Raw genomic sequence first — 22,467 nt, forward strand, 5'->3', positions numbered from 1 at the left:
CCCCAGAAATATGCATATACCTCAGGGGTCCACAGATCCTAAGTTAGAGATCCTGCCCATTTAGAAAGTTCAGACTCCTTCAGGATAATTCCAATCCCTTCTTACCCACCACCCATAACCCGATTCAAATTCAGCTTGCTTCTGAAGTCTTCCACTGAGCTGAAACAGCACCCATCCACTGGCTTTTACCCACCAGCCCAGAGGGAGAGAGAGCTGCTGTTAGCTAACCCACTCTGGAGAGTCCCATCAGGAAACAAATGGAGAATTAGCCCCCCAGAGGTAGGCACCCCACCCCCTATTTTTATAAAGATCTTCCTGCAATCAACATCCACACTTGACTCCCACAGAGAATATATTTTTTTAATTTATTTATTTTTGGCTGTGTTGGGTCTTCGTTGCTGCGCACAGGCTTTCTCTAGTTGCGGCAAGCGGGGGCTACTCTTTGTTGCAGTGCGTGGGCTTCTTTCTCATTGCAGTGGCTTTTCTTGTTGCAGAGCATGGGCTCTAGGCACGTGGGCTTCAGTGGTTGTGGCACGTGGGCTCAGTAGTTGTGGCTCGCGGGCTCTAGAGCACAGGCTCAGTAGTTGTGGTGCACGGGCTTAGTTGCTCCGCGGCACGTGGGATCTTCCTGGACCAGGGCTCGAACCCATAACCCCTGCATTGGCAGGCGGATTCTTAACCACTGTACCACCAGGGAAGCCCCCCACAGAGATTTTATTCCAAGGAGCCAGGGATGTGAATCTATTCAGGGATCTAAGAGACTCTGCTCCATCCCCAAGAAAAACACAACCTCCTTTCAAGCAGGACTTCCCTTTCAAAGCCATCCATCCTCTTGTTTCTTTGTTGATTTTTTTAAAGTCATAAATAATGTTTACCTCAAATTAAGGACAACCAATGAATCTGCCATGGAATCACCACTGTCAGTTTCTTACCTATTAGGAAGATCTTACTAAATCTATAAAGTCTGTAACCCAAAAAGGTCCTCAAGGAGTTTGAATTTTTTTTTAATAATATTTAAATTTATTATTTCCCATTTGGTCTCACGAAACACAAGCTGAGACTGCGGAAGTATCACTGTTTTTAGATCTAGAAGCTCCTTTCCTTTACAATCACAGGTCAAGGGCTTCATTAGCCCAGTCCTTGACTTGCAGCTGAAAAAAGCACAGGTCTGTATGAAGGGATAGGAGAACATATCTTACTAGTGTCAGGAGCAAGGAACCAAAGCTGAAGAACAGTCCGAGTCTTGACATCAGCACTTCAAAAATATTCTGCAGGCAACGATGTTCTAACACACGGAAAGGGGGATGAGCACTGAGTGAGCTGGGCAGATTCTGACACAATTCTGATGGATTTCGGCCTGCAGCACTCTGGAGGGAGAGGTCCCATTCTCTCCTTCAATCCTCTTTACAGAACAGAAAGCAGAAGTCAAGTCTTTATAAAAGAGATTAATGGCCTTTCCGTTTCTTCATTTTTCCTCCAGCCACCTTGTTCCTGACACCGATTGCGCCCTCCCTATCGTCACCATCCCCAGCAGCCTCCCACGAGCGCTTCTTCTTCTCTCCATGCTCCCTTAACTCCTGCAAGAAACGGAAAGGATGGGATTGAAAATGAATGGCTGTCACTGAGAGTGACACATCCTAGTCTCTGCTCCTTAAAATCAAACACTAAGTAACTCCCTAACACCTCACATTAGCAAAGGAATAAGACCAAAATCCCAAGATACAAAAATGTTAATCTTATTAGTAATCAAAGACAGGAAGATTAAAACAATAAGCTATTATTATTATTCTGGCAAAGATTTAAGAGAATGGTAATACCTAGACCTGGTCAGGTGTGCGGACAGTCACATACACTGTCGCTCATCGTGTAAAAGTGCTTTAGCTTTTCTAGGGGGGCAGTTTGACATTATGTATGAATTCGAATTTTAACTGTGTATTCTCCTCCACCCAACAATTGATTCTACTTCTAGGAATTTATTCTAAGGAAACAAGACAAGTGTGCAAAGCTGTACATATCAGGATGTTCAACAGAGTTCCAGTTAAAATACAAAAAACCGGGAAAAGCATAAACACACATCAATGTAAATCACGTTATATATTCATGACAGAATTCTCTGTAGCCATTAAGAAATGATCCCATGAGAATTCTAAGATGCTAGCATCTAAGATATCAGTTTCTAAACTTGCAAGCAGTGCTATTTTTAAAAAACTTAATTCTCTCCCCTCAGATTACCAATTTTCAAAACATTGGAAAGTAATAAAATATACCTAATGCAAAGTCTAGAAGACCCAATTTGGTTTCCCTTGACGAGTCAGAAGGCAGTTAAGGACCCTGCAACAACTCCAAGAGATTACTCCTGCCACTGGTGTTTAGGAAAGTTTGGTAACTGAATCGATTCAGGGCTAAGACACAGCCTAGATGACATTTTTTGAATAAAGTTTAAAATGTGAAAAAAAAAAAAAGAAGTGATCGCATGAATCTCTGCTAGTTCAAATAGGAAAATGATATACATTTAGATAAAGTCATATACAATTAGATAAAGTCTAATTATGGCTAAGGAAAGAAAAATAGCCAACTGTTATCAGGTTTTCTGCGGGGGGTGGCTTACGTGTTTCACTTACTATTTTAATCCTTTGTGTATTTTCTAAAAATGTTTCCCAACGCACATGCAATATTTTTATAAACAAAGATACCAAACAAAGAATTCCATGTGGGGAGAAAAACAAAAACAAGTCCACACCTCAGCTACTCAGAAAGCACCCCACGGGCGAAGTTTCTTCACCCCTCAGACCAGCACCCCAGAGAGCAGACGGCACTTGGAAGGGGCTCCTTTAGAACCTTCTCATCGCCACTCCTACCGCCACCGCTACTATCAGTAACTACGCTGTTTACATCAGCTTGATCAACGCTCATAAATACCCTGTATTCAAGGTAACTATTATTCCCAATCTACAAATGAGGAACTGACTCTGAGAGGTTAGACACCTTGTCCAAGCTCACAGTTCACAGCTGCACCTCCTGATCTGATCTCAAGTCCAAAGGTTTTTTTCGTGCCTCATGTGAAACATGAACAGTGGCTGGGAACGTGGTCACTGTGGTCAGACTGAGTCCAAACCCTGATTCAACCATTTAGTTGTACAGTCGAAAGCAAATTACCTACATCTGCACTTTAGTATGCTCATCTTAAATTTGGAATCAAATATTCCAAGTTGAGGGTTAACACAATAAAGTGTCTTGCATGTAAGTTAATTTCATTTGCTGGTGAGAAAATGCATTGCATACCATTCGGGCAAATCTTTGGGCCTCAGACACACGTTCTGTCAGCATCATAACCTCGTCATCCTGGGTTGGAAAGACAGGCAATTTCTTCCCAATTAAGTGTTCTATGCGCTGGAAGAGTTCCACGTCGTATCTGAAAAAGGAAAATTGACATGGCTCTGGCTGGCTGACAATGCACGTGTCTGTCCATTCCAAAACTATGACGCAACAGGGGCCACAGTTTTCAACAATATCGAACCTATTATTCCTTTTCAGAATACTAACTAATTGCAATCTTCTGTGCACAGCCCAGCAGAAAACCACCCAACATACCCCTTACTCCCAGAAAAGCCCTGGGTACATAACAATTTGTTCCCTAGAAAACAAAATCAGAAATAGTTATTGTAATACTGTGAGTTGAGGGAATGGTCACTGTTCTCTGGCTCCAGCATTTAAAAGAAATAACAGGGTTTTTTGTGTGTGTGCTTCTATATGCCAAGTACTATACTACACATATGTAGTATAGTATATGCTCCTTACATATACATCTCCAGTCTTCATTAAAACCCTGCTAGATTGGTATTATTATTTCTATTTTACAAACAGTGAAGGCGGGATGAGGGAGGTTAAGTGACTGTTACAGTAAGTCGTGAAGTCAGGTTGCAAGTCTGTCTGCCCCACAGTTCTGCTCTTTTCTCTACATTGCTCTGCCCCAAAGTCGGGTCACTTACTGTGTGACAAAAGTAATAGACTTTCCAGAGCGCCCTGCTCGAGCTGTTCGACCTACTCGATGGATGTAATCCTGAAACGAAAACGGTAAGTAACTTTGAGTTAGCTGGAAGATAAATTTAAAACTGTATGTAAATTCTTCCTGCAAACCTTTGAAAGAAAACAGATTTGTGTTGGAATGTGGAGAGATGAACTGGCAATCTGTTACAGAGATAAATCTACTTCACTTTTCTTATTCTCCTCACAGCACAAAACTGACCCCCTTTTTCCTTTCTTTTATATAAAGACAAATCTACAAAGCAAATCTCCATGGACATAGCACAGGCAGAGGAAAATGGCACTAGATCTAGAGGCAGACCTGGGTCACAGATCTGCTTTTCCCACCGACCAGCAACACAACTGTCTACAAGTCCAGAACTTCTCTAAATCCTGGTTTGTATCTATAAAACAGGAACACAAATACATGGCCAAACTCACACAGAGTTACTGTGAAAATCGTGAGACAGGACCCTGTCTACAGCAGTTTAATACGAAGTCAAGACACACTAGTTGTTCACAACTGGGGTCAGTTTCATCCTCCCCAGCAGGCATTTGGAAATGTCTGGAAATATATCTGGTTGTCACAATGTCACCTGTGAGTAGAAGCCAGGAATTCTGCTAAGCATCCTACAATACAAAGGACAGCCCCGCAAGGAAGAATTCCCAGACCAAGATGTTAACAGTGCCGAGGCTGAGAAACCCTGGGATACACTGAGGACCACAGGCTGCCATTTCTCATCAGATAGACCAACAGAGGTGAGCACGCGGTGCGTCTGCGCCTCCGACGGTGAGCCTCTAACCCCTCTCCTGGGCTTCTTCATTCACATTCATTAATATCACATCCACAGGCATGTGCAAGATGAGGAGAATGAAAAGATCTAGAGCTTTCCCTATTTTTGACACTTAACTAATCAAGGACACACACACACCAAAAAAACTCCAACACTGTAACTAAGGAAAGACAGAAAACATTCCATTAAGAAATACACTTTGGATACGATGGAATAGTATTCGGCCATAAAAAAAGAATGACATCTTTCTATTTGTGACAACATGGATAGACCTTGAGGGTATTCAGCTAAGTGAAATAAGTTAGACAGAGACAAATACTGAGATCTCACTTATATGTGGAATCTAAAACAAAAACAAAAAAAACTGAGCTCACAGATACAGAGAACAGATTTGGTGGTTGCCAGAGGCAGGGATGGGTGTGTGTGAAATGGGTGAAGGGGGCAAAAGGTACAAATTTCAGTTATAAAATAAATAAGTCATGGGGATGTAATGTACAACATGCTGACTAGAGGTAATAATACTGTACTGCATATTTAAAAGTTGCTAAGGGAAAATGCTAAGGGAAAATGCTCATCATAAGGAAAGACATGCGTAATTATGAATGGTGACAGATGTTAACTAGACTTACTATGACCAATCTGCAATATATACGAATATTAAATCATTACATTTTACACCTGAAACTAATATGTCAATTACATCTCAATTTTAAAAAAAAGAAAAGAAAAGGAGGAAGAAGGAGGTGGGGGAGAGAGAGAGAAAGAGGAAAGGAGGGAGGGAGGGACGGAGGGAGGGAGGAAAGGAGGAAGTGAAAGAAAGGACAGGAAAGGAAAGAAAGGGAAGAGAAGGGGAAAAGAAAAGAGAAAAGAAAAGCACTTTGGGGCTAGAAAGTCAGGTCAGCAACAGGACTCACCTTGGAATGGGTAGGAATGTCAAAGTTAACAACTACATCCACATGAGGTATGTCCAAACCACGGCTTGCAACATCAGTTGCTAAAAGAATGGAACGAGCTTTTGCCTTAAATTTATTAAGGGATCCTAGGCGCTTGCTCTGAGACGATGAAAAGAAGAAATGGAAAGAATTTTAATCTTGAAAAACTTGGAATCCAAGACACACAAACTAGACATACTAAATAAATACAAGAACCAAGAGAGAAATTTTTAAAAGGATGTTTCCCCCTTAGTCTGAACTAGGCTTCACAGGTCAAAAGGAAACATGGAAGCAATAAAAAGATATTTAAGACTAAAGCTAGAAAATACTAACATGAAACAGAGTTTGTTAAACATGACAGAAGGATAACTGAGAAATAATCTACTGAAAGTCTTTAGAGACGAGAGAGTCACTATTACCATGAGGGCTGAATAAATCAACTCAGTAGCTTCCATCCCAGACAACTACCTGTGGAATATTTTAATTTGAGCCTCTTGCTATCCTGAAAGGAGGAAGTAGCATCCAAAGCAACACTTTAATGCCCATAAAATCAGGACAACTATGGGAAGATGCATTAATGTCATGTGTTGCTATTGCAGAAATCTCCTGCTACAAGATTTAGCTTTCTCATGCCCCCAGTTCACCACTAATGATTCCAAAGAATAGTTACCTGACTCATCTGTCCATGGAGGGGAATGGCAGTGAATCCAAGATTTCGGAGTAGCAAAGCTGTCCTCTGAGTATTGTTACAGGTGGTGCAGAATATCATAAAGGAGTTTCCAGCCAATTCATTTAGAATATAAACCAGGTAGGTATCCTAAGTCACAAAGCCAAAATAATATATGTAACTGAACCTGGAAGAAGGTTGGCGTCCTGGGCATACAAATTATGTAAAAGACTAAGCCCATAGCTGCTTCTCAGTTATCCAGACCCCCAGCCGCCAGCTTTGCACTCCTTAACTGGCATTATCATTATCATCTCTGTGAACCATGAGTTTCGCACACAGCCTGAAGCCGAGCACAAGGAGATCTGTACTCAGCAAGCACACAAAGCCCTGACATCAAAGCACAAAACTAGGTCCTTTGTCCATAAAAAAGCCACATAATAAGCAGGCAAAAGAAAAACTACCTCAAGGATGGGGTTAGGAAGGGATTGTGTCATGACTTCATTACTGTGGTTTAATATGTTGTGAATTCCCGGAATGTTTGACTTTATCAGTGATAAAATAAAGCACGGCATGAGCTCTAAAACAAACAGAAAGGACTCCATCTGTAGCACAGCTCTTAGCTAATCAAGAGTTGACACATTTTCAGATGTCTTGGTGAAGAGAGAGAGGCAGAAATGATCAAAGCAAACACTTTACCTTGAACTTAGAAGGAATAAAAAGATAATATTGCTGTAACTTTTCAACCGTCTGGTATTTAGAGGAAACGGCACATTTCACAGGATTCTTCAGCGCTGCTCGCTGAAGTTTTTGCACCTGAAGAAAGAAAACCTAGAGTAGTACACTGATTCCTAAATACTCTATTTTTATTATTGTCACTGTGACTGTTTCTACTTATCGATTCTTATAAAGAAGAAAAGAGAAATCCTAGAAAAGTTCACCTTCTTGGTCATCGTAGCAGAGAAGAGAAATGTCTTCCGATCTCGGGGAATCACTTTCAGGATCTTGTCAACCTAAAAGGCAGAAAGAGCAACGGTACCAACATAACATTTAGACTGGGCACCTGCAAATGCTGCTTGTGAAGATGAGGGGTAACAAACTAAATACATCACTGTGGGGATTTGGGGACTCAAAACTTTGATTCAGTTCAGCTAAAACTGACTGAATATTTACTATTTGATACCATACCAGATGCTACCAAAAAATAATGCCAGTCAGAGAAAAGCACAGTTTAAATCAGCAGAGTAGAGCTAATCTAAGAGAAAAGTAAAGAATAAGCATTAATCAACTAAATAAGCTATGATGAATGGGTCATCAAAGAAAAGATGGAAGAGGTTGAAATCAAATGAAATGGAAAAAGAAAATCTGTTTTTGGTATTTCTCATCTCTGAAAACAAAGTCAGTCTATATGTATGTATGTATGTATATATATATACATGTTTTTTGCCCAACTGTCTTTTTTAATTGAAGTATAGTTGATTTACAGTGTTTCAGGTGTACAGCAAAGAGATTCAGTTACACATACATACATATTTACACTTTTCAGATCCTTTTCCATTATAGGTTATTACAAGATATTGAATGTAGCTCCCTGTGCTATACAGTAGGTCCTTGCTGTTTACCTATTTTATATATAGTAGTGTGTGTATGTTAATCCCATATTCCTAATTTATCCCTCACCCCCCAAGTCAGACTATATTTGAAAGAGGATGCTGAGACTATTTACAATACCCAAGAGATGGAAGCAACCTAAATGTCCATCAACAGATGAATGGATAAAGAAGATGTGGTACATATACAGAATGGAATACTACTCAGCCATAGTAAAGAATGAAATGATGCCATTTGCAGCCACATGGATGGACCTAGAGATTATCATACTAAATGAAGTCAGACAAAGACAAATATCACATAATACCACTTATATGTGGAATCTAAAATATGATACAAATGAACTTATTTACAAAACAGAAACACATTCACAGACATAGAAAACAAACTTATGGTTACTAAAGGGGAAAAGAGGGAAGGAAAATTAGGAGTTTGTGTAGGTATATGTATATACACACATACACACACATATATATGTATATATATATACACATATTTATATATGTATGTATAACTGAATCACTTTGCTGTACACCAGAAACACAACATTGTAAATTAACTATACTTCAGTAAAAAATTAATTATATTAAATTTAATTTAAAAGCAACAAGGATGTATTGTACAGCACAGGGAAATATAGCCATCATTTTGTAATAATTTTAAATGGAGTATAATCTACAGAAATACTGAATCACTATGTTGCACCTAAAAATAATATAATAATATAAATCAACTATCCTTCAATAAAAAAGAAAAAATAAATAAAGAGGATGCTGAGGCAGACAGTGTAAAGAGCATCAAGAATGAAAAAAGCAGCAGAGATGTTAAATTAACCAACAATGGTTAAGTGCTCCACAAAAGCAGGTATGCAATGAACCAGATTTTGAACAGATTTTGAGATGCTCTAGGAAGAGGAAAGATGTTGAGCTCACCTCTGTCTCAAAATCCATATTCAATATTCGGTCTGCTTCATCCATGACCAAGTACTTGAGAGCTCTTAAGTTGAAACCTTTTGTATTTTCCAAGTGGTCAATTAGTCGACCAGGAGTTGCTAACAAGAAAAGTTGAGGAGAGAGGGCAATGTTTAAGAAAAAGGACAGAAAGAAAGTGACCACCCCCTCCCAACCAGAATTTCAGAAATTAAAAAAAATTAAACAAAAAATTAAATCCATTCTTTGAACTCTTTCTGCACAAAGAAGTTGCACCCAATATCAGTAGATTTTCTCCAATTCATCATCACCAGTGTCTTCTACCGTTGTCATTACTCACCTATTACTATATGTGGCTTTTTGGCCAGGGCCAGAGATTGAGACATTGAATCAATTCCACCTACAATCACAGCTACAGAAAGAAAAAGAATATTGAAAAGAGATCCTTAATTTTTTTCCATAGTTCACTGTAAAGCCAATGACACATTTCTACTTTCATTTTTCTTCCCTTACAATTACAACTTTCCCCGAAGCTAAAATACCAAATCAGCCCTTTAGGTCAATGAACTTATGTTAACGACACTTCCTTCCATTCTCCTTTCACACTCATTCTCAACCTGTGAAGAAATTCTGAAGATTCCTTTCCTCTGGACACTTACCACATTGCACCCCAATAGAAGACCCCAGGGCTTCAAATTGCTCTGAGATCTGAAAGGCTAGCTCCCGAGTGGGGGTGAGAACTAAGGCAAACAAACGCTGGGGCGTCTCCAGCAGCACATTCAGAATGGGCAGAGCAAAGGCCCCTGTCTTCCCAGAGCCGGTTTCCGCCAGCCCAATAATATCACGACCTAGAAGACAAAGAAAACACCTAATAGCAAAGAAATGATCTCTGCACCATTTCCACATTATTCCACAAGGACCCAATGCTGGCACAAAGTAGACCATGAATAAATATTTGATGAATTCAGGGGAGGGGGAGTTGATGAGACAGAAGACACGGTCTCTGTCTTAAATTAGCTCAAAATCCAGGGGTGAAATACACAAATATGTTCTAATATGATAGGTCCCTACAGGATACAGTGAGAACAAAACGGAATGAGCAACCTACTGCCAGGAAGAGCCAGGAAAGGTTAACAGAGGTGATGAGTAAATTAAATCTGTAAGTAAGCAAAGAAGGAAAGGAAGGGCAGTCCCTTATGAGGAAAGATGCTTTAAAGAACACAGCATGGGAGTTCCCTGGTGGCGCAGTGGTTAAGAATCCGCCTGCCAATGCAGGGGACACAGGTTCGAGCCCTGGTCCGGGAAGATCCCAAATGCCATAGAGCAACTAAGCCCGTGCACCACAACTACTGAGCTTGCGCTCTAGAGCCTGTGTGCCACAACTACTGAGCCCGCGCTCTAGAGCCCAAGCTCCGCAACAAGAGAAGAAACTGCAATATGAAGCCTGTGCACTGCAACGAAGAGTAGCCCCCGCTCTCCACAACTAGAGAAAGCCCACGCACAGCAACGAAGACCCAATGCAGCCAAAAATAAATAAATTAAATAAATTAATTTTAAAAAAAGAACACAGCATGAGTTCAGAGAGGGAGAAGTACAACGTGGCCAGAACACAGAAGTCAAGGGGGAAAGGGAGAAGAATAAGGAAACCCACAGCCATACTAAGGAGTTTTGACATCTTCCTATACGAGAGAGGAACTGAAGGATTTTAAGCAGGGAATATCATGACCAATGTTATTCATTAAGAAGATAAACCCCAGGCCTGACGGCATAAGAAGGACCCAAGCAGCTTAACAGTAAAGCCACTTACACTGCTCCTTCTGAGGGAAGAATGCCAGCAGTAATACCTTAAGAATGGATCCCCATGGTTTGCTGTCACCAATCAAGCCATAACTGAGAAGACCTGGCAATCAATTTCGAAGCCAAGACCACCGCCTCTGTGCTGCAGCTCCCAAAGTAGCTGAGCACGAGGACAGCACCCAGTGGGAAGCCTTCCTGTCGAGTAATGACTTCCACAGTTGACTGCTGAGGCTTCCTCACCTAGAGAATAACCCGCTTTCCCTGAGGTAACCTGAATATGACTCTCTTCCCTACAACTTAAAATGAACTAAAGTGCAGAATGGGGAACACACAGGAAAATCAGAGCTCAGTTAGGGTACCAGGGGAGCTATGATGGTGGCCTGAATGGAGGCCAGCCGAAGCGAGAATTACAAAGTACAGAAAGAGGTCCGTGGAACCAGAGAGCTGGCACCGCAGGCAACACCTTTGGTATTTATGCCTTATGTCTTTTTCGCACCTTAATTCACTGGCAAGCATCCGTCGTACCAAGTTGAGCCAAGTGCCTAACAGGGTCTTGGTGCTCTGGCTGGGTGTCAGGCCTGAGCCTCTGAGGTGGGAGAGCCGAGTTCAGGACACTGGAACACCAGAGACCTCCCAGCTCCACATAATATCAATCGATGAGAGCTCTCCTCGAGCTCTCCGTCTCAATGCTAAGACGCAGCTCCACTCAACAACCAGCAAGCTCCAGTGCTGGACACTCTATGCCAAACAACTAGCAAGACAGGAACACAACCCCACCCATTAGCAGAGAGGCTTCCTAAAATCATAAGTTCACAGACACCCCAAAACACACCACCGGATGCGGACCTGCCCACCAGAAAGACAAGATCCACCCTCATCCACCAGAACACAGGCACCAGTCCCCTCCACCAGGAAGCCTACACAACGCAGTGAACCAACCTCACCCACTGGGGTTAGACACCAAAAACAACAGGAACTACGAACCTACAGCCTGCGAAAAGGAGACCCCAAACACAGTAAGCTAAGCAAAATGAGAAGACAGAGAAACACATAGCAGATGAAGGAGCAAGAAAAAAACCCACCAGACCAAACACATGAAGAGGAAATAGGCAGTCTACCTGAAAAAGAATTCAGAGTAATGACAGTAAAAATGATCCCAAATCTTGGAAATACAATGGAGAAAGTAAAAGAAACATTTAACAAAGATGTAGAAGAACTAAAGAGAAAACAAACAATGATGAACACAATAAATGAAATTAAAAATTCTCTAGAAGGAATCAATAGCCGAATAACTGAGGCAGAAGAACCGATAAGTGACCTGGAAGATAAAATAGTGGATATAACTACCGCAGAGCAGAATAAAGAATGAAAAGAATTGAGGACAGACTCAGAGACCTCTGGAACAATATTAAACGCACCAACATTCAAATAATAGGGTTCCCAGTAGAAGAACAGAAAAAGGAAGGGACTGAGAAAATATCTGAAGAGATTATAGTTGAAAACTTCCTGAACATAGGAAAGGAAATAGTCAATCAAGTCCAGGAAGCAGAGAGAGTCCCATACAGGATAAATCCAAGGAGAAACATGCCAAGACACATATTAATCAAACTATCAAAAATTAAATACAAAGAAAAAATATTAAAAGCAGCAAGGGAAAAGCAACAAATAACACACAAGGGAATCCCCATAAGGTTAACAGCTGATCTTTCAGCAGAAACTCTGCAAGCCAGAAGGGAGTGGCAGGACATATTTAAAGTAATGAAAGGGAAAAACCTACAACCAACGTTACTCTACCCAGCAAGGATCTCATTCAGATTCAATGGAGAAATCAAAAGCTTTATATTCAAGCAAAAGTTAAGAGAACTGAGCACCAAGAAACCAGCTTTACAGCAAACGCTAAAGGAACTTCTCTAGGCAGGAAACACAAGAGAAGGAAAAGAACTACAATAACAAACCCAAAACAATTAAGAAAATGGTAATAGGAACATACATACTGATAATTACCTTAAATGTAAATGGATTAAATGCTCCAAACAAAAGACACAGACTGGCTGAATGGATACAAAACAAGACCCGTATATATGCTGTCTACAAGAGACCCACTTCAGACTTAGGGACACATACAGACTGAAAATGAGGGGATGGAAAAACATATTCCATGCAAATGGAAATCAAAAGAAAGCTGGAGTAGCAATTCTCATATCAGACAAAACAGTCTAAAATAAAGACTATTACAAGAGACAAACAAGGACACTACATAATGATCAAGAGATCAATCCAAGAAGATATAACAATTATAAATATTTATGCACCCAACATAGGAGCACCTCAATACATAAGGCTAATGCTAACAGCCATAAAAGGGGAAATCAACAACAACACAATAATAGTAGGGGACTTTAACACCCCACTTTCACCAATGGACAGATCAACCAAAATGAAAATAAATAAGGAAACACAAGCTTTCAATGATACACTAAACAAGAGGGACTTAATTGATACTTATATGACATTCCACCCAAAATCAACAGAATACACTTTCTTCTCAAGTGCTCATGGAACATCCTCCAGGAGAGATCATATCTTGAGTCACAAATGAAGCCTTCGTAAATTTAAGAAAATTGAAATCGTATCAAGTATCTTTTCTGACCACAATGCTATGAGACTAGGTATCAATTACAGGAAAAAAACTGTAAAAAATATAAACACATAGAGGCTAAAGAATATGCTACTAAATAACCAAGAGATCACTGAAGAAATGAAAGAGGAAATAAAAAAATACCTAGAAACAAATGACAATGAAAATATGACGGACCAAAACCTATGGGATGCAGCAAAAGCAGTTCTAAGAGGGAAGTTTATAGCAATACAATCCTACCTCAAGAAACAAGAAAAATCTCAAATAAACAACCTAACCTTACACCTAGAGCAATTAGAGAGAGAAGAACAAAAAAAAAAAAAACACCCTAAGTTAGCAGAAGAAAAGAAATCATAAAGATCAGATCAGAAATAAATGAAAAAGAAATGAAGGAAATGATAGTAAATATCAATAAAACTAAAAGCTGGTTTTTTGAGAAGATAAACAAAATTGATAAACCATTAGCCAGACTCATCAAGAAAAAAAGGAAGAAGACTCAAATCCACAGAATTAGAAATGAAAAAGGAGGACTAACAACTGACACTGCAGAAATGCAAAGGATCATGACAGATTACTACAAGCAACTATATGCCAATAAAATGGAAAACCTGGAAGAAATGGACAAATTCTTAGAAAAGCACAACTCTGAGACTGAGCCAGGAAGAAAGAGAAAATATAAATAGGCCAATCATAACCACTGAAATTGAAACTGTGATTAAAAATCTTCCAACAAACAAAAGACCAGGACCAGATGGATTCACAGGTGAATTCTATCAAACATTTAGAGAAGAGCTAACACCTATCCTTCTCAAACTCTTCCAAAATATAGCAGAGGGAGGGACACTCCCAAACTCATTCTATGAGGCCACCATCACCCTGATACCACAACCAGACAAAGATGTTACAAAAAAAGAAAACTACAGGTCAATGTCACTGATAAACATAGATGCAAAAATCGTCAACAAAATACTAGCAAACAGAATCCAGCCAACACATCAAAAGGATCATACACCATGATGAAGTGGGGTTTATTCCAGGAATGCAAGGATACTTCAATATATGCAAATCAATCAATGTGATACACCATATTAACAAAATGAAGGATAAAAACCATGTGATAATCGCAATAGATGCAGAAAAAGCTTTTGACAAAATTCAACACCCATTTATGATAAAAACTCTCCAGAAAGTAGGCATAGAGGGACCTAACCCTTTAATAAAGGCCATATATGACAAACCCACAGCAAAAATCATTCTCAATGGTGAAAAACTGAAACCATTTCCACTAAGATCAGGAACAAGACAAGGTTGCCCACTCTCACCACTCTTATTCAACATAGTTTTGGGAGTTTTAGCCACAGCAATCAGAGAAGAAAAAGAAATAAAAGGAATCCAAATCAGAAAAGAAGAAGTAAAACTGTCACTGTTTGCAGATGACACGATACTATACATAGAGATTCCTAAAGATGCTAACAGAAAACTACTAGAGATAATCAATGAATTTGGTAAAGTAGCAGGATACAAAATTAATGCATAGAAATCTCTTGCATTCCTACAGACTAATGATGAAAAATGTGAAAGAGAAATTAAGGAAACACTCCCATTCACTACTGCAACAAAAAGAATAAAATACCTAGGAATAAACCTACCTAAGGAGACAAAAGACCTGTATGCAGAAAACTATAAGACACTGATGAAAGAAATTAAAGGTGATACAAACAGATGGAGAGATATACCATGTTCTTGGATTGGAAGAATCAACATTGTGAAAATGACTATATTACCCAAAGCAATCTACAGATTCAGTGCAATCCCTATCAAACTACCAATGGCACCTTTCACAGAACTAGGACAAAAAATTCACAATTTGTATGGAAACACAGAAGACCCCAAATAGCCAAAGCAATCTTGAGAAAGAAAAACGGACCTGGAGGAATCAGGCTCCCGGACTTTAGACTATACCACAAAGCTACAGTAATCAAGACAGTATGGTACTGGCACAAAAACAAGTATAGATCAATGGAAAAGGGTAGAAAGCCCAGAGATAAACCCATGTACTTGTGGTTACCTTATCTTTGATAACAGAGGCAAGAATGTACAATGGAGAAAAGACAGCCTCTTTAATAAGTGGTGCTGGGCAAACTGGACAGCTACATGTAAAAGAATGAAATTAGAACACTCCCTAACACCATATACAAAAATAAACTCAAAATGGATTAAACACCTAAATGTAAGCCCAGACATTATAAAACTCCTACAGGAAAACATAGGCAGAACACTCTATGACAGCAAGATCCTTTTTGACCCACCTCCTAGAGAAATGGAAATAAAAACAAAAATAAACAAATGGGACCTAATGAAACTTCAAAGCTTTTGCACAGCAAAGGAAACCATAAACAAGACGAAAAGACACCCCTCAGAATGGGAGAAAATATTTGCAAATGAAGCAATTGACAAAGGATTAATCTCCAAAATATACAAGCAGCTCATGCAGCTCAATATCAAAAGAACAAACAACCCAATCCAAAAATGGGCAGAAGACCTAAACAGACATTTCTCCAAAGAAGATATACAGATTGCCAACAAAACACATGAAAAGATGCTCAACATCACTAATCATTAGAGAAATGCAAATCAAAACTACAATGAGGTATCACCTCACACCGGTCAGAATGGCCATCATCAAAACGTCTACAAAAAATAAATGCTGGAGAGGCTGTGGAGAAAAGGGAACCCTCTTGCACTGTTGGTGGGAATGTAAATTGATACAGCCACTATGGAGAACAGTACGGAGGTTTCTTAAAAACCTAAAATTAGAACTACCATATGACCCAGCAATCCCACTACTGGGCATATACCCTGAGAAAACCATAATTCAAAAAGAGTCATGTACCACAATGTTCACTGAAGCACTATTTACAATAGCCAGGACATGGAAGTAACCTAAGTGTCCACTGACAGATGAATGGCTAAAGAAGATGTGGCACATATATACAATGGAGTATTACTCAGCCATAAAAAGAAACAAAATTGAGTTATTTGTGGTGAGGTGGATGGACCCAGAATCTGTCCTACAGAGTGAAGTCAGAAAGAGAAAAGCAAATACCGTATACTAACACATATATATTTAATCTAAAAAAAAATACAAAACGGTTCTGAAGAATCTAGGGACAGGACAGGAATAAAGACGCAGACGTACAGAATGGACTTGAGGACACGGGGAGGGGGAAGGGTAAGCTGAGATGAAGTGAGAGAGTGGCATTGACATATATACACTACCAAATGTAAAACAGATAGCAAGGGGGAAGCAGCTGCATAGCACAGGGAGATCAGGCCATGCTTGCTTTGTTACCACCTAGAGGGGTGGGATAGGGAGGTTGGGAGGAAGACGCAAGAGGGAGGGGATATGGGGATATATGTATACGTATAGTTGATTCACTTTGTTATACAGCAGCAACTAACACAACAATGTAAAGCAATTATACTCCAATAAAGATGTTAAAAAAAAAGTCATAGATAAAACTTACTGAAATTATTTCTTACAATTCTTTAAACAGGCATTTAAAATTGTTACTGTTGATTATATTCAGAGAAATAGAACAGATACTCTATTTGCATAACTTTTGCTCTCAGTTTGGAACATGAACAACAAAATGCCGTGATTAATGATTTTTACTAATCTTTTTGTTTTCCTGCAGATAGTTGGCATAAAAATGGGCTATCAAGCACATCAAGTTGAAGTAAGTAGGAATAAAATACATCAAAATCCTTAAGTTGAGTCAACTACAGAGTCAGAATATGATACTCCACTGGACAAATTTGCATCCAATTTTGGGGGGCAATTTTGGTCATCAAAATAAGTGCATTTCCCATTAAGTTGGCAATAAAGCTTGAGGGAGAAAGATCATATTGTTTACTGTAAAACTGATACGATAAAGATTATATGAGATCACATGTATAGATACAGATATGTAAACTGTGATTGGATTTCAAATAACAGAATTATGAATTTCAAATTTTCGTTTATATGCAATAAAAGTTGATAGTACAGTATAGATCCAAATCTCTAGGCCATAGGCAGATAACCTGCTGTTAACATCAGTGATTGGAATTTTGTTTAAATAACAGCTATATAATTAGGACCACATTGCCTGACAAATGTCTGGCACATACAGCTTCCTAGGTTTCACACACCTTGGAGAGAAAGAAGGAAACATCTAACAAAAGCTGATAATAGCCAAAACAATGTGGAACAATAAGACCTTCCTTCCTCCCTCCCTTCCTTCCTTCCATTCTTCCATTTATTTTTTTGTCTTTACGTTGGAGAATATGTGTTAAGTGAGCTCTCTGATGTCTTGCCTTGAGGCTCATTTTATGCTTCTAAAACTGAATAATGGGATGGCACACCAGACTGCAGTGGGGAATTTTCCTTTGTAATCAGAGCTCTGAGGAGATATGTTATACTGTATCATATTAGAAAAATTAAAAAGGTCATCCATGCCTTTCCCGACTATTCTGTTCTCCCTTAGTGGGCAAGAGTCGAATTTCCTGAGGAAGGATGCTCTCTGTCAGGCAGACAACCCAATGCCCAACCAAAATAAATGAATAAACAGATTAGCTAATTAATTAATTTAAAATAAAGAAATAAATCAAAGGCTCCACTTTGCTACTTTATCACAGACTGCCTTTCAACCTTAAACACCAGGCTCTGCCTGGGGATCTCAAGCCCTCTTTAGGTGGTTTTTCAAGAGCTGCTTCCGTAACACTAGGCCTGACGTTAAATGTTACGTGGCCGGTTAGAGACTGAAAAATCATCAAGCTGTAAAAGTCTATGTTGTTGCTGAGACTCCAGAGGACTAAGCAGTATTGGATAATAAACTCAAGTTGTATGAGAACTGGAACATTACAAAGCATTACAACATGAAATTCTAATTTATTTGAATCAACACATATATGATTATTCACAAAATAACCTCTCTCGTGAGTGTTATTTTGTTTCTATAGACCTTTGGAATCATTCTTATGTAGAAAGTTCATAGGTGTGATGTACGCAATTTATTGTTTCTGCTGGTGTTAGTACTGTTGACCTGTTACTTATTCTCATCATATTTTCCATGTACATTTTTGCAAATATAAATGTAAAGTTCACGTATTCTCAAAATTGTTAAAAATATATTGAATACATTTTCTTTCTTCATGCGACTTCCAAAAAAAAAAGGAAAGAGAAATTAACACAACATTGTAAATCAACTATACTTCAAGAAAATAAAAAAATAAAAGAAAGTAACAAAAGAAAATGTGATTGACACAGAGGTTTCTAGCTTGGGAAACTCAAAAGCCATATACTGAGATAAGGGCTACAGGGAAATTAGTTCTGGTGAGAAAAATAAGGACTCTGTTTTGGACATAGGGAACTTGAGATTCCTGCAGTAAGCTTAGAGAAAAGTATCTAAAAACCAGTTGGACATACTTGTTTGGAGCTCAGCAAAGAAGTGTGGGCCAGAAATATAGATATGGGAGCCATGAGCATCTGACCAGTGCTCATGTGTGCTCCCCCAGGAGAAGACACATTAGAATAAACTATTAAGTTTTTTTAAAATTAATTATTATTATTATTTTTTTTTACGTTTGGCTGCACTGGGCCTTCATTGCTGTGTACGTGCTTTCTCTAGTTGCGGCAAGCAGGGGCTACTCTTTGTTGCGGTGCACAGGCTTCTCATTGTGGTGGCTTCTCTTGCTGCGGAGCACGGGCTCTAGGCACGCAGGCTTCAGTAGTTGTGGCTCACGGGCTCTAGAGTGCAGGCTAAGTAGTTGTGGTGCATGGGCTTAGTTGCTCCCCGGCATGTGGGATCTTCCCGGACCAGGGCTCAAACCCGTGTCCCCTGCATTGGCAGGCGGATTCTTAACCACTGGACCACCAGGGAAGTCCCAGAACTATCTATATATGCCTAGGTCCCATGCCTGGAAATTCTAATTCAGAAGGTCTAGGTTGGAGCCCAGAAATCGCTAGTGTTTTAAAAGTTCCACAGGTGATTCTAATGAGCACTGGCTGAAACTCACTGATGCAGACAGTATTAAAGCTTCAGGACTGGATGAGAAATCTCAGTAACATTTTAGAGTGAGAAAAAAGGATAAAGACAGAATTAACACCGCAAGGCAAAGGGAAAAGAGCCAAAGGAAACTGAGAAAGAAAAGGCTAGGAAAACAGAAGACAACAAACCCCCTCGTAGAAAGTAAGCTCCGTAAAACTGGAGAATTACTGTTTCAAAAACCAATAAGCCGTGCTTCCCTGGTGGCGCAGTGGTTGACAGTCCACCTGCCGATGCGGGAGACGCGGGTTCGTGCCCGGTCCGGGAGGATCCCACATGCCGCGGAGCGGCTGGGCCCGTGAGCCATGGCCGCTGAGCCTGCGCGTCCGGAGCCTGTGCTCCGCAACGGGAGAGGCCACAGCGGTGAGAGGCCCGTGTACCGCAAAAAAAGAAAAGCAATAAGCCACAAACTTTTTATCTTTAGGGACCATATTTTATTTCACTTGACGTATGCAAAGCAATAGCTCTCAAAAGTGGTATTTAATTGAATATGTGTAACTTCATACTGAATCTGAAACAGGCCACACACTTAATTTCAACCTACCCTGTAAGGCCAAAGGAATAGCTTCAATCTGGATCTTTGTTGGCTTTGTCCATCCCAACTGGTCACAAGCTTCACACAACACATCTGTCACACCCTTAGAATTCGGAAAAACACAGTTTAGCAAAGGAAAACACACACTCACCTCCCACATAATTAAATGACTGTTAGGGCCGCCTTGCTGGCGACATGTGCGTCCCCTACGCTTTGATTCAAAAGGTTTTTGTTGTGAGTCTACCCAGTCTTCTCCTTAACTCTGAGAACTGGGACAGGAACTTAAGACTTACCAATCACTCTCCACTCGCCGGGGCCAAAGCCAAGTTCTTTGCCTGTGTTACTTCATTTAATCTAAATAGCTCTATGCGGTACTTATCATAATCCCCAAGTTACAGATGTGGAAAGTGAGGCACCGAGATAACTTGCCTCTAGTCAGTGACTGGGTCAGAATTCAATACCGGTTCATCTGAATCCAAAGCCCAAGATACACAAAATTCGGATTCGCCGCATGGACAACACCCTGCACAGACACAACGCTGCCACACCGAGGTGGAATTCAAAAGGGCAAATGGGGGCTCCCGGGCACCGGCCGCCCTCCCACTACCCAAACTCAAAGCCGAGGGAGCTCGTCCGGAACCCGAGCTTCGAACACCCTGGGGGAAACCTGAGCTAGGCCCCGGCTGTTTTTTTGCACACCAGCGGCCTGTATCGAAGGCAACCGGACTCTGCCCGCGCCTGGCGCCAGTAGGAAAAAGGGAAACCGGCGTCATCTACACTTACCAGGTCTTTAAATGTTTTCGTTTCCGCCTCCTCCACCGCCATCTGGGGCACCTCAGCCGGTGAATCGCGCTCCTCGGACGCCGCCATGCTGTCCGCGGGCTCCGGAAGTGGGTCGGCGGCGCGCGGGATGCTGGGAAATGTAGTTCTCGTTCTCCCGGGTGGCGTGTTGTGGGCGCCCCCTGCGGGCTTGGAGGGGTTTCGCGGAAAAGCAGTTAAAAACAAAAATTAGGTATGGGTATAAGCGTTTGGAGTTGCGGAGCTGAGCCAAGTGCAGAAGGGCCTGATGACCAGGACCTCTAATCTGCCCTTTAGGTCCCTTTAGAAAGTTTTCCCCACCTTTCACAACCGCTGTGCTCCTCCCTCTTCTAACCATAGAGTTTTGAACATGTTCATATTACAGTACTATTTATTTATTATAAATATTATTTCATTCATTTATTCAATAATATCTTGAGAGGGCTTCCCTGGTGGCGCAGTGGTTGAGAGTCCGCATGCCGATGCAGGGGATACGGGTTCGTGCCCCAGTCCGGGAAGATCCCACATGCCGCGGAGCGGCTGGGCCCGTGAGCCATGGCCGCTGAGCCTGCGCGTCCGGAGCCTGTGCTCCGCAACGGGAGAGGCCACAACAGTGAGAGGCCCGCGTACCGCAAAAAAAAATAATAATAATAAATAAGTTAATAATAATAATAATATCTTGAGAGCCTACCATAGGCTAGGGCTATGCTAAATGCCTACTGAACAGGACAGCGACCTCTACCGTCATGGAGAAGACAGATGATAAATAAGTGATCAGATCATTTCAATTTGTGGAAAGTGTGATGATGCAACAGATATAAAAATGATAGAGATTTGATTTGCATTTCTCTAATAATTAGCGATGTTGAGCGTTTTACATGTGCCTGTTGGCCATCTGTATATCTTCTTTGGGGAAATGTCTATTTAGGTCTTTTGCCCGTTTCTCGATTGGGTTTTTTGGGTTTTTTGTTGTTGACTTGTATGAGCTGTTTGTAAATTTTGGATCATTTATATGCGGATCTAAAATATGACACAAATGGGGACTTCCCTGATGGACCAGTCGTAAAGAATCCGCCTTCCAACACAGGGGGACGTGGGTTCCATCCCTGGTCGGGAAACTAAGATCCCACGTGCCGCGGAGCAACTAAGCCCTCACGCCACAACTACTGAGCCCGAGCACCTCAACTAGAGAGCCCACGTGCCGCAGACTACAGAGCCCACGCGTTCTGGAGCCCATAACCAGAGAAAGAAAACCCGCACGCCACAACTAGAGAGCAGCCTGTGGTGCCGCAACGAAGATCCCGTGTGCCACAACTAAGACTGATGCAGCCAAAAATAATAAATAAATAAAATAAAAAAATATTTAAAAAATATGACACAAACGAACTGAGCTACAAAACAGAAACAGGCTCACAGACATAGAGAACAGACTTATGGTTGCCAAAGGGGAGGGGGTTGGGGCAGGGATGGATTGGGAGTTTGGGGTTAGCAGATGCAAACTACTCTATATAGAATGGATAAACAACAAGGTTCTACTGTATAGCACAGGGAACTGTATTCAATATCCTGTGATAAACAATAATGGAAAATAATATGAAAAAGAATGTATATATGTGTATAACTGAATCACTTCGGTGTACAGCAGAAATTAACAGAA

General features: G+C 40.6%; 1 protein-coding gene across 1 annotated transcript; it reads right to left on the bottom strand.

Moving 5' to 3' along the window:
* Positions 1-339: 339 nt before the first annotated feature.
* DDX47 (DEAD-box helicase 47) lies at positions 340-20,898 on the bottom strand. Its single transcript, XM_030841272.3, has 12 exons — positions 20,796-20,898; positions 20,022-20,115; positions 9,613-9,801; positions 9,294-9,365; positions 8,957-9,075; positions 7,355-7,426; positions 7,113-7,229; positions 6,420-6,566; positions 5,732-5,869; positions 3,990-4,060; positions 3,283-3,412; positions 340-1,577 (listed from the first exon to the last, which is right to left on the bottom strand). Exons 1-12 carry the CDS (start codon positions 20,880-20,882, stop codon positions 1,446-1,448), a joined length of 1,368 nt encoding a protein of 455 aa, XP_030697132.1. The 5' UTR covers positions 20,883-20,898; the 3' UTR covers positions 340-1,445.
* Positions 20,899-22,467: the final 1,569 nt, after the last annotated feature.

This window comes from Globicephala melas, chromosome 10 (assembly GCF_963455315.2).
Source record: "Globicephala melas chromosome 10, mGloMel1.2, whole genome shotgun sequence".
NCBI classification, from domain to species: Eukaryota; Metazoa; Chordata; class Mammalia; order Artiodactyla; family Delphinidae; genus Globicephala; species Globicephala melas.

What these genes read in the sequence shown, in the direction of transcription:
- DDX47 (XM_030841272.3), bottom strand. Translation starts at nt 20,882, where the DNA reads ATGGCGGCGTCCGAGGAGCGCGATTCACCGGCTGAGGTGCCCCAGATG. An exon ending in CGAAAACATTTAAAGACCTG is followed by an intron (nt 20,116 to 20,795) that starts GTAAGTGTAGAT and finishes CCGAATTCTAAG; the next exon opens with GGTGTGACAGATGTGTTGTG. An exon ending in AAAGCCACATATAGTAATAG is followed by an intron (nt 9,076 to 9,293) that starts GTGAGTAATGAC and finishes TTTTCTTGTTAG; the next exon opens with CAACTCCTGGTCGACTAATT.